The 14,499-nt window shown below is 40.6% G+C and overlaps 1 protein-coding gene across 2 annotated transcripts in view; it reads left to right on the forward strand.

Moving 5' to 3' along the window:
• Window positions 1-14,499, forward strand: part of asic1b (acid-sensing (proton-gated) ion channel 1b) — a 215,503-nt gene that overhangs the window by 146,788 nt on the left and 54,216 nt on the right. Inside the window, exon 1 of one of the 2 annotated variants that reach the window (XM_034083102.2) lies at window positions 5,268-6,297. The exons of the other annotated variant lie outside the window; for it this stretch is intronic. Coding sequence (XP_033938993.1) covers window positions 5,638-6,297 — 660 coding nt within the window. The 5' untranslated portion in view covers window positions 5,268-5,637. Of the gene's footprint in view, window positions 1-5,267; window positions 6,298-14,499 lie in introns of those variants that run through there. 2 annotated transcript variants of the gene reach the window in all.

Consider the following 14,499-nt stretch of genomic DNA (forward strand, 5'->3'; position numbering starts at 1 on the left):
CCTTGGTTTTGCTGTAGATGTGACTGCACTAATGAGTGAACTACATGTCAAACTGCAAGGCAAGGGCCTTTTTGTGCATGACATGTGCAGTGAAGGCTTTCATGAGAAAGCTGCAGCTTCTCTCAAGCCAAATAGAGGACAACATTCTCACGCACTTGCCAACACTGAAGGAAGCCACACCATCAGCTGATCACCTCCAGAGGTACTCATCCATGTTAGAAGCACTGCATGGTGAGTTTTCAAGGCGATTGAAAGACTTTAAAACAGTTAAAAATGAAATGAACAAGATCTTTTCCGCATTTACATACCATGTGGATGAAGCACCCAGTGATGTTCAGCTTGAACTCATTGACCTGCAGTCTGACACACTTCTGTCAGAGCACTTTAGGTCAGTCTCACTGCCTGAGTTTTACTCTTCCCTGAAAGAGGAGAACTTTCCACACATGAGGAGACGTGCTCAGAAGATGATGGTCCTCTTTGGATCTACCTACATATGTGAACAGACATTCTCAGTGATGAAGTTCAACAAATCCAGATACAGATCCTCTATCACTGATGATCACCTCTCAGCTGTCCTTCGCATATCCACATCAGACATTGAACCAGATTTCCGTGCACTTGTTCAAGCCCAAGACCGACTGGATTTTTCTCACCGAACAAGTCAAATTAACTGAAAAACAAAAATCAAAAGCACTCATTTCTTTTTGTATAAAGCTGATTAATTTCTTATCTTTAACATACTGTAAAACACCTTTTCAGTATTGGTTTGTGAAGATTAACGTGTCAAAAAGGTAATTAAATACTGATTCAATGATTGTTTTTACTGTTTATTACCTCTATAGGAGTATTTTCCTATTTGGCCCACTCCACAATTTCATATATTTATTGTGAGGGAACATTCTTATTCTTTTGGTTACCAGTAACAGCTCATACAAATATGTAATATACTGCATTCTATAATGGGAGAAAATGTATATTGAGCAGAATTAAGTTCAACTTATTTTGATTCGGCCCCCCAACACAGCTCGAGTTTCTGAAGTGGCCCCTTGTAAAAAATAATTGCCCATCCCTGCCCTAAGGCCTTCTCTGAACTTCCTCCAACCCCGAAGTCAGCTCACTTAAAATGAATACATCTATTGATAATTCAGAACGACCATTGTCCCTCTAACTGTGGGACCCCATTCAGTAACACACATCGTCCCATGACATCCCCAGGAGTCTTGCTTGATATGAATTATCCAATTAACTAACATCTGCACATGAACGCACATACATTTTCCCTATGCAGCCTACCACATAAATGTCACATGTTTATCTTTCTGAAAAATACTTATCAACGGGTAATCATTTTACTCAAGGCAGAAATCACAGGTTGTACTGTACCTTACCTACTCACAAATAGCCAAAAAAACACCTTTTGATTATACCACAAAAGTGGAAGAAAAGACCATTTGCGCTAATCTACTTCTACTTAAAATGGGACATCATTTTAGGAATATATATATAAAAAACCTCTATAATTAAGAGGAAAAAATGGACTCGTCCATTCAAGTTTAACACACATCCTATATATCAGGTGACAATTAAAATGAATATACCAGAAATACTCTGTATTAAACTTTCTGCTATAACTCGTTACTTTTGTGTGTGTGTGTGTGTGTGGGGGGGGGGGGGGGGGGTGTGCGTGCGTGCGTGCGTTTGTGCGTGCGAGCAATAAGAAATAGACTATGATGTGTCCATGTTTCGCTCTTTCTGACATGAGTTTGTCCGTAAGTGTATGTGCATGTGTGACTATATGCATGTTCTGAGTAATGGGCTTTGTGAATCCTCTCTCGCTGACGGCCAAGATGTATCCATGGCAACGGCAGGTCGATCCTAGCTGTAAGCGGAGCTGGTGAGAGGGACTTGAAAGGGAGCGTTAAACCCTCTCCTCTCATCTGCCCTGCGCTCCTCTCGCTCCGACCATGGCCAAATGCGTTGAAATCCTGTCTCCAGGGGAGAGCTCTGGAGCCGCCACATCACAACACTGCCACCTTTTGACCTGCTTTTAGAATGGACCCTCCAAACATTGTCCTATTGTTGCTCTATGTTCGGTTTTCTCAGTGAGTTCAGGGTTCATATTTGGAGAGGATTAGGCCCCTGTCACACTGTCCCGAAATTGACACCAGATGGACACACGAATATAGAATTGTGAATTTCGCACGAAGATGGCCCCGAACCACACATGAAGGCAACATTTACATTACATTTAAGACATACAACTGCAACGAAAGGAACAAAAACAATTATGTTAAAGTACTATTATACTGTACTGATATTTTCAGACTTTGTTCTTTACTTTATCCGTCTTTATATGTAGAAGATATTACGTTTTCTCCGTCATGTTGTTTCCATAGCAACAACAACTTCCTGTCAACTCGCCTTCAAAATAAAAGCATCTAAATAAAACAGGAAGTTAACCTAAAGTACATTTAAGACATACAACTGCAACGAAAGTAACACAAACAATGTAATATCCTTTTCAGTTTCACAGAACACAAATTGGGTTATTTACATAATATTTTTACACGATTTTGTTGTGCAATAAAACAACCCGATGGACACACGATAAAGGAAATGTTCAAATTCGGCTCTGATCGTAACAACATCGGGCCATTCGTGAGGGCATCTTAAGCCATCGTATGACCGCCGGTGGAGTTTCTCAGGCTCCGGCAGCAACTTCGCGAGCGGTGGCAAAATATTTGGCTTGCCAAACAATTGCCGAAGGGCCTTGCGAAAGTTCATTTTGTGTTGAATTTGTGTGTCCATTTTGCCCTTCGTAAGGCACTCGTGAGGGCATCATGTCAAATCGTGTCATATTCGTCAGATTTGTTGGCATGCCAAAGATTTTTTGGATTTTGCCACCGCTCACGAAGTTGCTGCCGGAGCCTGAAAAACTCCACCGACGGTCATACGATGGCTTAAGATGCCCTCACGAATGGCCCGATGTTGTTACGATCAGAGCCGAATTTGAACATTTCCTTTATCGTGTGTTCATCTGGTGTCAATTTCGGGACAGTGTGACAGGGGCTTAAAATAATTCTTTCATATTTATGTCTTTTTTTAGAGAGTTACTAAAAAGGCACCTATTTTGGGATGATTCACACAAAGGAGTGGCATAATTTTCTGTTCATTTAAAAAAGTGTCGTGAGTCAAAGAAGAAAATATGTGCTGTAGCGTTTTATGGAATTTTGTCATCTTTTTACGATACTTTTTTTCTGCAGTTAAAAAGAATGTTGGTGCTTACCATTGACAACTCCTTTTGTTAAAGTCAAAGCATCAAAACAATATGATTCTGTTTGACAGATGAAACAATATTTTTTTTAAACTGGCAGTATAACATGCATTAGACATACATCAAGTGCGTTTCTCATCACAGATTGCACCTTCTTCAATTTAAAATGAAGTATTTGTGATGGCTTGTCATGTGAAATGCAGCCCTCAGGAGAAACGGCAGGATTAGATGTGCTGCTGCTGCCCCCTGGTGGAGATCAATATGCTTGTTGAGGCAGAGTGAACACGATTTGAAAGAGCAGTGAGGAATGAATAATGACAGGAAACTTACTTTTAGTAAGATGTAAAATAAAAGATAAACGGGGAAGAATAGAGCAAGACAATAATGTTTTCTTTTGGATTTATCTCTTTTAAGAATCCTATGAGCATTAATAAATCACCACTGACAATGTAATTAAGACATTGTGACACAAAGTACATTCACCTCATCATTTTTGCTTTATTCAGCAGGTCACTGCACTTCTCTACAGTTTCATTTCCTCCACCGCAATTTCACAACTTGCTACCCAAAGCAAGAAGTGATCAAATGTGAATATTCATCCAGGGACCGCAGCTCAGGGAGTATCTGACCTTCTTGTTAGGCAGGATATATGCCCGGGGGCTATCTAGTGATCACTGATAAATATTCAAGGACCAGAGGCTATCATGCGCTGCTGGTTAACAGGCTTCAGGAAAGAATCCAATCAAGGCAGAGCCAAAACTCTTTTGTTTGCGCTCTTATCATCAGCAGTTTCTTTCTGTGATAGATAGTCTTCACAGCTGCAGTTAAGTACATATTGACCAAGTCTGCTACATTTCACACCCTCTCACTTTATATCCGGGCCGATGAAACACACTGGGGAGTTGTTATGGTTTTAAAAGCCCAACACAATTGATCGGTTTGCGTAATATGTTTTCCGTTAGTTGTGCAGGTTTAATGCGGTTGCCCCTTGGTATCCTGTGGCATCATTAGCTGTAGGTTTTATTGTAAAGAGTGCTATCATCTCCCTAAATGCAACTTACGTTCCATTTTCTGGCACCGTAATGTTTCTGAGAATAATCTCAGCGCTTTAATGGAGGTGGATCAATACAGATGGATCGGTCTCTTACATTTCCTTTTCATATCACAACCAACACCACCTCTGGGAATCTGCATTTATCTCCAATTTCAATAAAGAAAGGATCCAGTTGAGATGAGTCCTTTTTTATCTCTGCTAGTTGTACGTGTTTGCTTTCAGTTAATGTGTTTTCCACAGGCTTGTCACAGCCATGTGGAGGAACTGAGTCAGTAAAATGAGCCATTAGATTGTAATTAAGAATGAGCAAATTAAAGTCTTGATTGACGTCCTTAACTTCTTCCTGTAGTGGTTGTTCTGTAATGTTCTCTCTAGCCGTCAGACACAACATGATGACTTCCTCCTCTCACTGAATCATGTGAAAGGTCATGCTTATATGTTTTTGTGCCTTGTACTTTAAAACTCATCATTAAAAACTGAATTTATGACAACACTGCTACATGTAAGGTTGTGTTGTAAAAGCCAATGTGTGAATCTTCTCCCATTTCTCTGTCATTTCCATAACACCTAAATATTATTTGCATTCGATTACACAACTGTGCTCCTTTTCTTTTCGGGTAAGAGTGAGGTCATGCAGAACAATGAAATCAGCAGAAATAAAAAGCCTATTTGGTGCTTTCGCTACTGTACATTGGCTTCTCTTACATTTCCCTCTCTCACTCCCACTGCGTCGAGCCTGGGTTTTTTCCTGTAAATGGTGTAACTCTGCCCCAACACAGTGACCTGTGGCTGGGCCCTGTGGGAGTATTCTGTGTCCTATACTCCTCATGGCCTCACCTTCTTTGCTCCCTCCTCCTCCTCCTACTTATTTTCTTCTTCTTCTTCTTCTTCTTCTTCTTCTTCTCTCTTTGGAAATTGCTGTGGGATGGATCTGCCCTCCAGACACAAGGACAAACCAAGGCGAAGCTTATCAGTCCAGGTCAGAGTAGAAGTGAATGGCAGCGAGTGAAGCGTGGGGTTTGCTTTCAGATTGTGCTCTTTGCTTCAGATGATGACTTTTCTGGGACACTGTGCGTTTGATTGCGTCAGCATTTAGACCTGACTTTAAAGGCCATCAGTTTGCAACAGAACTAATACTTTGTAAATGTTCTCGTTGTATAATTGCTGATTTCTAGATTATTTCGACTAATGGTGTTGTTGCTGTAGACAGATTTCATTGCTTCAGTTTCTTTGGACTCTTTGATTTGGACTTCTGCCTTCAGGCTTCTTTATTAACTCATAGCAATATTGAGTTATTCATCCTGCCACCATGCCGGTCCGTATCATGTGCTCCATCTCCTTTTCTGACGACGAGCCAGGCAGAGGATATAATAAAGACGGCTTTGACGACCATTACAGGGTGAAGAAGAGTTACGGTGACTCGCAGGAATACCTGGACAGTGGTAGTCAGGCAGACGATTACAACGAGGAGGAGGACGAGGTAGGGGAGGTGGACGACCTGGCCGCTTTCTTCAGCGGTTGCACGCTCCATGGCCCCAACCACGTGTTTGTGGAGGGCAAGAAGTTCGGTATTCGCCAGGGTTTGTGGGGTCTGGTCTTCACCTTGGCCCTGTCTGCTTTCTTGCTCCAGGTAGTTGACAGGATCATATACTACTACCAGTATGATTACATCACCATGCTGGATGAGAATTCGGCTAAAAACATGACCTTCCCAGCTATCACCGTGTGTAACTTCAACTTTGTGCGGAAGTCTCAGATGAGCTACAGCGACCTGATTTTCATGGGCCCCCTGCTGGGGTTTGAAGAAGGCATGGCACCAGGGTTTCCACTGGCCCCGGAGCCAGACCGGCCCCCGGGGTCTCGCTTCAGCCTCGACGAGTTCTACAACCGTACTCGACACCGCATTGAGGACATTCTGCTGGAGTGTAACTTCAGAGGCATAGATTGTGGTCCCGAGAGCTTCAGAGAGGTAATACTGTAACCCCACTGCAAGACATATTGTTCAAAGTAGTTATTAATGTTTGATCCTTCTTGGAACCGGCACACCATACATTGGAGATCATCAGTGAAAGTCTGCACTTCATAAATTCAAGAGGTATATGTCTGGTATACTTGATGGTTTTGATTGATTGGTAATATTGCATATGGGGATCTAATCTTGGAGTGTGGCCCAAAAGAATATGGGGAGGAGGCAGCAGGATTTAATCAAGAACACTCTTCTGTTTGGGTTTATATGATGACATAAGGATGTTCAATAAAGCCAAATTCAGGAAAAACTCAACTGTAATGCCAGGATAGAAGTCCTCGACAATGAGGACTTCACTAATCACTAATTGAAAATCACTAATATGAAGTAGAACGTTTATTTATTGCTGTGAGGTTATTTAGTCTCCCACAATTCCAAGTCACTGCTGTAAATTAGAAATGTTTTCTCAGTCAGCTTCTGAAGAAAAAAAAATTGCATACATAATAAAAGCAGGTCCCATTACTTAAAGTGGAATACTTGGCATACAGTGGTGTTATGGAAATAAAAAAGCGCTGAAGGAATCGGTTTGTTGCTCACACAAAACTTCAGGGCAGCATCTTTTTTGGACACCCTGTCCCAGAGTTTGTGGTATTTTTGGATTTGTAGCTGCTCCCCGGTGTTCTCTGGAGTTTGAACATCAGACGGCACACAAGTGGAATACTGAATTACCGAGAAGTGTTGACCATATCCAGCTCCCGGTCTATCGATCGGCTCGACCTTTGCACAGTTATTGATAGGTATGTGCAGACTGCTAATGGGTGTACTAAACTTACATGAGCTGAAATTATATCAGTGTGTAAAAGCAAGTACATGACATACAATTTCCTTTAAGACTAACTAGAAAACATGATGCCCTTGCTAATCTAAAATGTATTTTCATTGCAGTGTTTCTCGTAGCAGAATCAGAACATTATATACAGATTTTTGTACATTTTAAATGATAATTCTCAGTTTGTAACCTAATGTGTTCTTTAAAGGCGCTTCATAAATATAGTTTGCTTACTCACTTATTAGTAAGCAAACTATATTTACTTTGGTAACTTTTCTGATGACTTTTCTGATGACTGTCTCTCATTTATTCATATATAATTTAGCCAAATCATAATTATTTGGTGATCTTATTTAATGGATAATGTCATATTTTTGGGTTATGGATTGTTGGTCGGACAAAATAAATAATGGATTACCCAAATAATCACAATTTTGCAGCTGAAGTCCCTTTTTATAGATATGAATTAATGTTCAAAATCAGTCATGAGTCTGTCAAAGAAAATAAATGTACTTGTATAAAATGTTGACATAAACCAACTTATTTACATTCTCCCTGTCAGAGGGAAGATAACAAGGAAGAGGAAAGCAGAGTGACATTACATTCAACTTTAAAGGTCTGTCTTAACAGGTGTTTCTTCTTTAGGGATTTCACAGCGTGAACACTGAAAGCAGCTCTGATAGTATGGGGTTGGGAGCTTCTGAAGTAGAAAGCTGTGAACAAGGTTGCATCCTGTCAACCAAAACGCAGAACTGTTGAGTTTGGTGAAAGTGGTAAGAAATGGAAAATGAAGGTCGTAAATGAGGAATGTAGAGGTGAGAGTAGTAGTTGCGAGGAACAGCTGTGAACATTTTTTCATAACACTTCAAGGTAAAAGGAAAATAATCAAAATATTTTTAACAAAGTAAAGTTTGTGCAAGCTGGGTGGCTTTAATGATCCTGCATTGAAAACGGAACAATACCGTAGGAAGAAAATTACGATTTTCAAGTTTGAGCAGCGTTTTTAGCTTGAAGGAATTCTGTTTCCTATACTTGCAGTAGTGGGATACATTCAAGTTCAACTAGGGACAACAGTTGAAAATGAGTTATAGATATAACTCTCCGTGCAGAAATCTGAATTCCTGCTCCATAAATTGCATCGTCCATATCCAATACATATACTGTATATTTAGGTTGGGTAATGGTAAGGCAGCAGGATTTTATTTTCCTGCCAAAAAGCGAGCAGATTTTCTGTCAATTCTGTTTTGACAGCAGACCATAGATCTTACTCTGCATATCTCCATCTCGGCTTCAGTGTACCCAAGCTAAAAGACAAAGTAGTGTGATTTCACTTCATTCTGCCGTTTTATCAGCATGAAAGGGAGGAAGGCCAGGCTTTTTTCAATGACAGACGTTACTGCCTTGATGCTGTTCAAAACTCTTCTATTCGTGCTTTCATTATGTCTTCCTTTGAAATATCTTCAACGTCATGAATAGTGAAACAATAAGTTGTGTGTCGATTGTTTTCGCCTTTACTTGTTAATCACTCAAGCCATATATTAGCTAGAGATGTTTGCATCTTTAAATTCCTGCAATGTCACACTGAGACCGTGTTCTTAACAGTGTGAGTGTTTTGTTTGGATTTCATTTTTAAGTGAATGTGTGTGCATGCCTGAAGGTTCCATGTGTGTATGTTACTGCAGTGAGGCTAGAGACCTGACTAACACAAGTGACAAGTCATTATTTCTTTGTCAGGTCTAATGGAGGCTAATTATAGAAATTGTCAGTTTAACTTGAACACGTCTGCGTTACAGGCTGCCACTAATACAGGCTAATAGTTGATTGTTCCTCCAGCTCATGCACGTCCATTTAGCAATTATTATCTCATGCTTTCTCACCGTTTTCAAAATGTTGAAGAACGGGTTTGATAACCGCTGCTTGGAAAGAGCAATTTAGGATCTTTTTCTGGGCTCAATTAGAAGATAATTACTGTATTTTTGTTTTGCAGATCACAGGGTTGGCATTATCTAAAAACTGAATCATGTTAAGTGATGTTACCATGGTGTGTATCACATGTGGTTTTACATTTCAAGTATGTAAGCAGTAGGCAGATGCAAAAACACCGTTTTATTCTGTAAAATTACATCTCGGTGTTCAAGAGAGCGTTAACTAGCTTGGCATATACAGTATATTTGAACCCCAATGTGCCTTTTTATTGATTAAAAGCAATAACAGTCAGCCTTTTATCCTAGGAATTGTCAAAGGGCATTCTTCTAAATCACAAATTAAAGTAGACACAAATGAGGTTCGCTTGGGGGAAATGATACAGCAAAAAAAGTAATAGACTATAAAACAGAAAACAAATGAGGCAAAAGGAGATCAGGTTAGCTGTGTAATTGTGGCATACAGCAAGAAAGGCTTTGCTGTACCCACAGAGCACACTAACTCACTTTACAACATGCATTATGTATTTCTGGTATACTTTTTCTTCAGAACAGCAATTCGATAAAGTTAATTTATCTTTGCGTAATGTGGCGGTTGGCAGCACCACAGGTCCAACACTGGACTCCGGCTAGTGCCTGTTTATTAAAGCTGCTAAAGAGCCACTAATGGCCCGTTGTTGGAGTATTGAGACGGGGCAGGAAGGGGAGGTCAGCTAATTCATTGCTTTCGGTCTCTCTCTGAGTCTTCAGGGACTTCTGTCCTTTCCCCCTCTGGCTGTTTCTCCGTCCACCATCTCTGTCTGCTGTTTGTGAAAGTGTGTTTCAGTGTGTCTGTCTGTGTCTGTGTGCACACTGCCATGAGCTGTGGCTTCAGACACGGGTCAATAGTGAAGTGAACACCCTTACAGATATACGGTTCGGGTTGCAGATATTCTGTCCCAGAGCAGAATGTGAGCCCCCCTCAGAGCGGTGATCCAAATCCCTGCTTCCTGCTCCCTCGCCGGCCCATTAGCCACATCTTGCCTTTCTCCTAAGCTCAGCATTGTCAACAGAACTAGCCAGTGGCTCTGGTTACGCCCTTCTCCTGTCTCCTCAAGAGCATCAGGCGATAACAGGCAGAGAGATGCGAGGGGAAGATTTTCAGAGAAAGGAAAATCAAATGCCAAAGCTGGCCTCACCATCTGGCTCCAAGCTGCGAGTGCTTATTATGGTTAAGCACTTCTTTTGAGCAGCCATTGAGAAGGGATTGCAACAAGGAGAGTGTAATGTAATTATCCTCAAGAATATTCCATGATAAATGATATGTTAGTAAATGATCTTGAGAGCACAGTATCATAATGTGTGTTACTCCAACAAAGAATAAAGAATGTACATGAGGTATGTGCTGAACTCCATTTATAACGGTTGCTCTACACCTTGTGCAATTAGGCTAATTAAACTGTCACCTCTTCAAATGGAAATGGATTTGTGTTCCTCCGTTTGTAATGTGTAATCATTTTTATGATTTATTTCCTATTCCACCGTGCTTTTCTTTAGATCTCGTTTGATTCTTGCTGTTTCATTAGTCGGTTTGAAGTTCAGATCCATCAGTGGATACATCACGACAACACTGACACATTGTCAAATTACATTCATCCGTGCTGAACGCCAAACACTGCCTGATGTGTCGGTTTCGTTGTTTCTTTTCAACCGACCTTCTGTGAGTAAACTGAACTGAAATAATACATTGCACTACACCGAAATGGATTTAATTAAGCATAAGCCAAGCATATTCTGGGTCAGAAAAAGTGATCATTAGAGTCTTTGAGTAAAAAAAGAAGCTTGCTCTGCTGAAATGCTTCCTCCCTCTGAGAGGTGACAGCACAGGGCCATCAAATATTAATGGCACCACTGAAATGCAGATAGCTGTCTCTTTCATCTTCTCAGCCATTATTAGCTTTTTTAAATAAAAAATATAAAGGTGCCCTCTTTAATCCATCTTATTAAAATAATATGTAACATACATCTGCATGCAGAGCCTATACACACATGATATCTTAAGTTAACTCAAGTTAGATGACCGTATACATCATGTATACAAAATGCTTCCCTTTTCAAATTTAAATGTAAAACAGTCCTGTGATCAAATTAGAGGAATTGGCCCCTCTGATACTTCTAATGTTCTTGCTTTGTTTTAAAGGCTTTCCAGCATGTATAAATTGCACTCTTGCTGACATGCACTCATATCAAACAGCGGTCACAAGAGGGCAGTGTTTTACAATCATTTTGGATCCTAATCCGGCTTTCATGGAGTTCTTGGCTCTTGGATGCTGTTCTTTTTTTCTTTTTGTTTACAAGAAATATACTTATTCTCATCTCTGAGGGAGAAACCTTTGATTCAGACAACAGTACAACATCAGACCCTCAGTGCAGACCACAGTTAAAGCCTCATGTGGTAGCAGAGCGGCTGCCAGTGGAAACACAGTGGTTGCATTTTTTGAATGGCCTTGTTCTCCTGGGGGATTAAACTCTATTTGTGTGTTGGTGGGATTTAAAAAAATGAATATAACAAATCAAACATGAGCTTTGGTTTGTTCACTGTGGACGGCTTTGGCAGAAACCCATCCCTTGCCTATTCTGACACTGTGATACTCTGTCATGCTGTGCCGTCTCTGTGTCTGTCCAAGTGATGGACCAGTGTTTTCAAATGCAGCCATTTTAATTAAATCTCTAATCAGTCTTCTCTGGAGGTTGGTGACAAGAGGTGCCGCAGCACTCTCTCCCCGTTGAGATGAGTCCAATCAGTTATAAAGCCTGGGTCATTTAAATTATACAGATACATCGCTGACTCCCTTCAATATCAGCCAACACTTCACAACACACCCGCTAATTAATCATCAAAGTGGCATAAATGAAAGGGTAGAACTTTCACTTTACTCCGCGACTAAGATAAATGACGCTTAATGATGTGAAAATGAGGGATACTGCCGTCTTGTTGGAGCAATTACATATGAATAAGACATATGGCAAGTGTCCCATACAGGGTCAATAGCCACTTACTAGCAGCTAATTAGGCTGATGAGAGGGCCGTAATGGCTTCCTACAGGATGGTTCTCTTGTGCTTAATATCAGGGCTGAAATAAAACGTGTGTCTCTGAATGACAGGACGGATGTGTGAGGAGCTCTAAGTAGAAATATATCGTCCAATTTAAGAGCTTCAGGCTTAGGTGGCTCATGCATGCATGAATGTGCAGACAGACCTTTAAAGTTGTTCCAATCCTTTTATTAGAATAATTATTCATTACGGACTGTCTGTGTTGAAGGAATATCTACTAGCTAGTTCAAGTGCATGATATCCTACAGAGAAGGGACATTTAGGAGCGCGCGCGTGTGTGTGTGTGTGTGTGTGTGTGTGTGTGTGTGTGTGTGTGTGTGTGTGTGTGTGTGTGTGTGTGTGTGTGTGTGTGTGTGTGTGTGTGTGTGTGTGTGTGTGTGTGTGTGTGTGTGTGTGTGTGTGTGTGTGTGTGTGTGTGTGTGTGTGTGTGTGTGTGTGTGTGTGAGCTGGTGTTTGCTGCCTCTCTGCACAGTGTCACAGATGACTAGATGATATCTATCGCAGTCAGCAGGACTCTCTTGGGAAGAGAGTGCCTCTGTAGCAGAGTGTAGACTCAGCAGGACGCCTCACCCCAACCATGTGTGTGTGTGTTTTAGTGGTGCGCAATATGGCGGTATATACTGTGCAACGGAAGAAATGTGTGCAATGACAAGCAAATCCTACAGGAAATGTCAAGTCTTTTTTTCTTTTGGTAACTCTAGAATAGAAACATGTTTGAACATGTGTTTGTCTTAATGTTGCACAGACCTTAAAACACCTTGTTCTAGGGGACCTTGGAGCTTCCGTTTGTATTTATTTTTTAACTTTACCAGTAGGGTCTTTTGTTTTTTTAACTAAAGCATTGTCTCATGTAAAGCAATTGGAAAAAAACAAATCAAATGAAATCAAAAAAGTGACCTTGATATTAAATTACATATACTGTGTGATTTTGGCAATATGTGTTATGTGTTTATGGTAAATGTGTGTGTACTGTATATGTCTGTTTGCAATAGACAGAGGCAGAAGTAAAAAGATGGGGATCAGTTTTATATATTTTAGACTGATTGGTAAAAGCTATAAATTATTATTGAACATTTTTAAAACGTATACTTGCTCTGTGATATTGCAACATCCCTTTAATGAAAATGTTATATTGTGATACTATGGATCTATGCCAAACTTAAAGCTACATAAATAGGTTTTAGGGCCACCCATTTTTGGGAGAAGAGATCTGAGACACACTTTTAGACAAACAACCCTGACACAGTTTCACCTTATCATTTGTGTTATCCAGCAGAGAGTAAGTAACATTGTCACCCTATTGGGGTCATGTCACCACGGGCAACATCTTTCAAATTACTTGTAGCCATAAGATTTAAAGATTATGTAAAGATATTTATAGAAATTGTTTTGGATCTTTTCACGTCTGTCCTAATCTTACCTGTTGTGTATGGCCCTGTTCAGACTCCTGGGTTATCTGATGACAAATGGACATCTTTGAGTGTGTTACTTAACACACACCCACATGCGCCTCGAGTGTCCTCTTAGCATCATATATGCTTTAATGCAGCTTTCAAGTTGAGGTGTACCAAAGCGGAGATTTGGATCTGACTGACGGGTCTTTTCCTTCATGTCGCCTCTCTTCCCCCCTGTCTGTCCTTTCGATCTCAAAAGGGAAAAAAGGCACAAAAAAAACCTTGTGAAGGGCTCAATAGGCTGCTTTCTATCCCACACTTAAATCTCCCACGTTTTATCCCTTTATTCTGCCTTGAAAACATTGTCCTCATCAAAAACTCACTTTGAGGCTGTTCACATTTTTGCTCAGTCACTTTGAGACTCTGGATAAAAGCAGTGACAAGAAGCCTTAAATGTAAATGAGCTCTACATCTCAAACAGACCTGTGCTAATGTTAGTGGAAGGTCTATTGATAGAGCGCTGGCTGTTTTTCATCTCAGAGTAAATCTCAACGGGTCTTCTGCTGTTGCCTTTGGCCTACACTTTAGAGGAGGGGCTGATCATATTATTCGGCGCCAAAACCTAATAAGCATGGCCGAAGCAAATCGTAACACCCATAATGTCTGCCTAAGTAACAGACGCAGAAAGAATTACACACGCTACAGGGGAGCTGTGCCCTCTTGATTTAAGCCCCCACCTCTGTGTGTTTAAGGGTTTATATTAGGACATCAGCGTTCAGGCGGTTTGAGAATTAGCAGGGCAGAAAAAAGAAAGCATATAAATCATGACAGCAATTAGCGATGGCGTCTGCTTCACACCTTAGAATTCCGTACACACGAACATACAGCCTCGGTTAGACATCATATTGCTTTCAGTAAATGTATCTCAGGAGAGGCCATTACGCTGCAGATCAAATTGAAATCAAA

This window comes from Pseudochaenichthys georgianus, chromosome 5, assembly GCF_902827115.2.
Source record: "Pseudochaenichthys georgianus chromosome 5, fPseGeo1.2, whole genome shotgun sequence".
Taxonomy (NCBI): Eukaryota; Metazoa; Chordata; class Actinopteri; order Perciformes; family Channichthyidae; genus Pseudochaenichthys; species Pseudochaenichthys georgianus.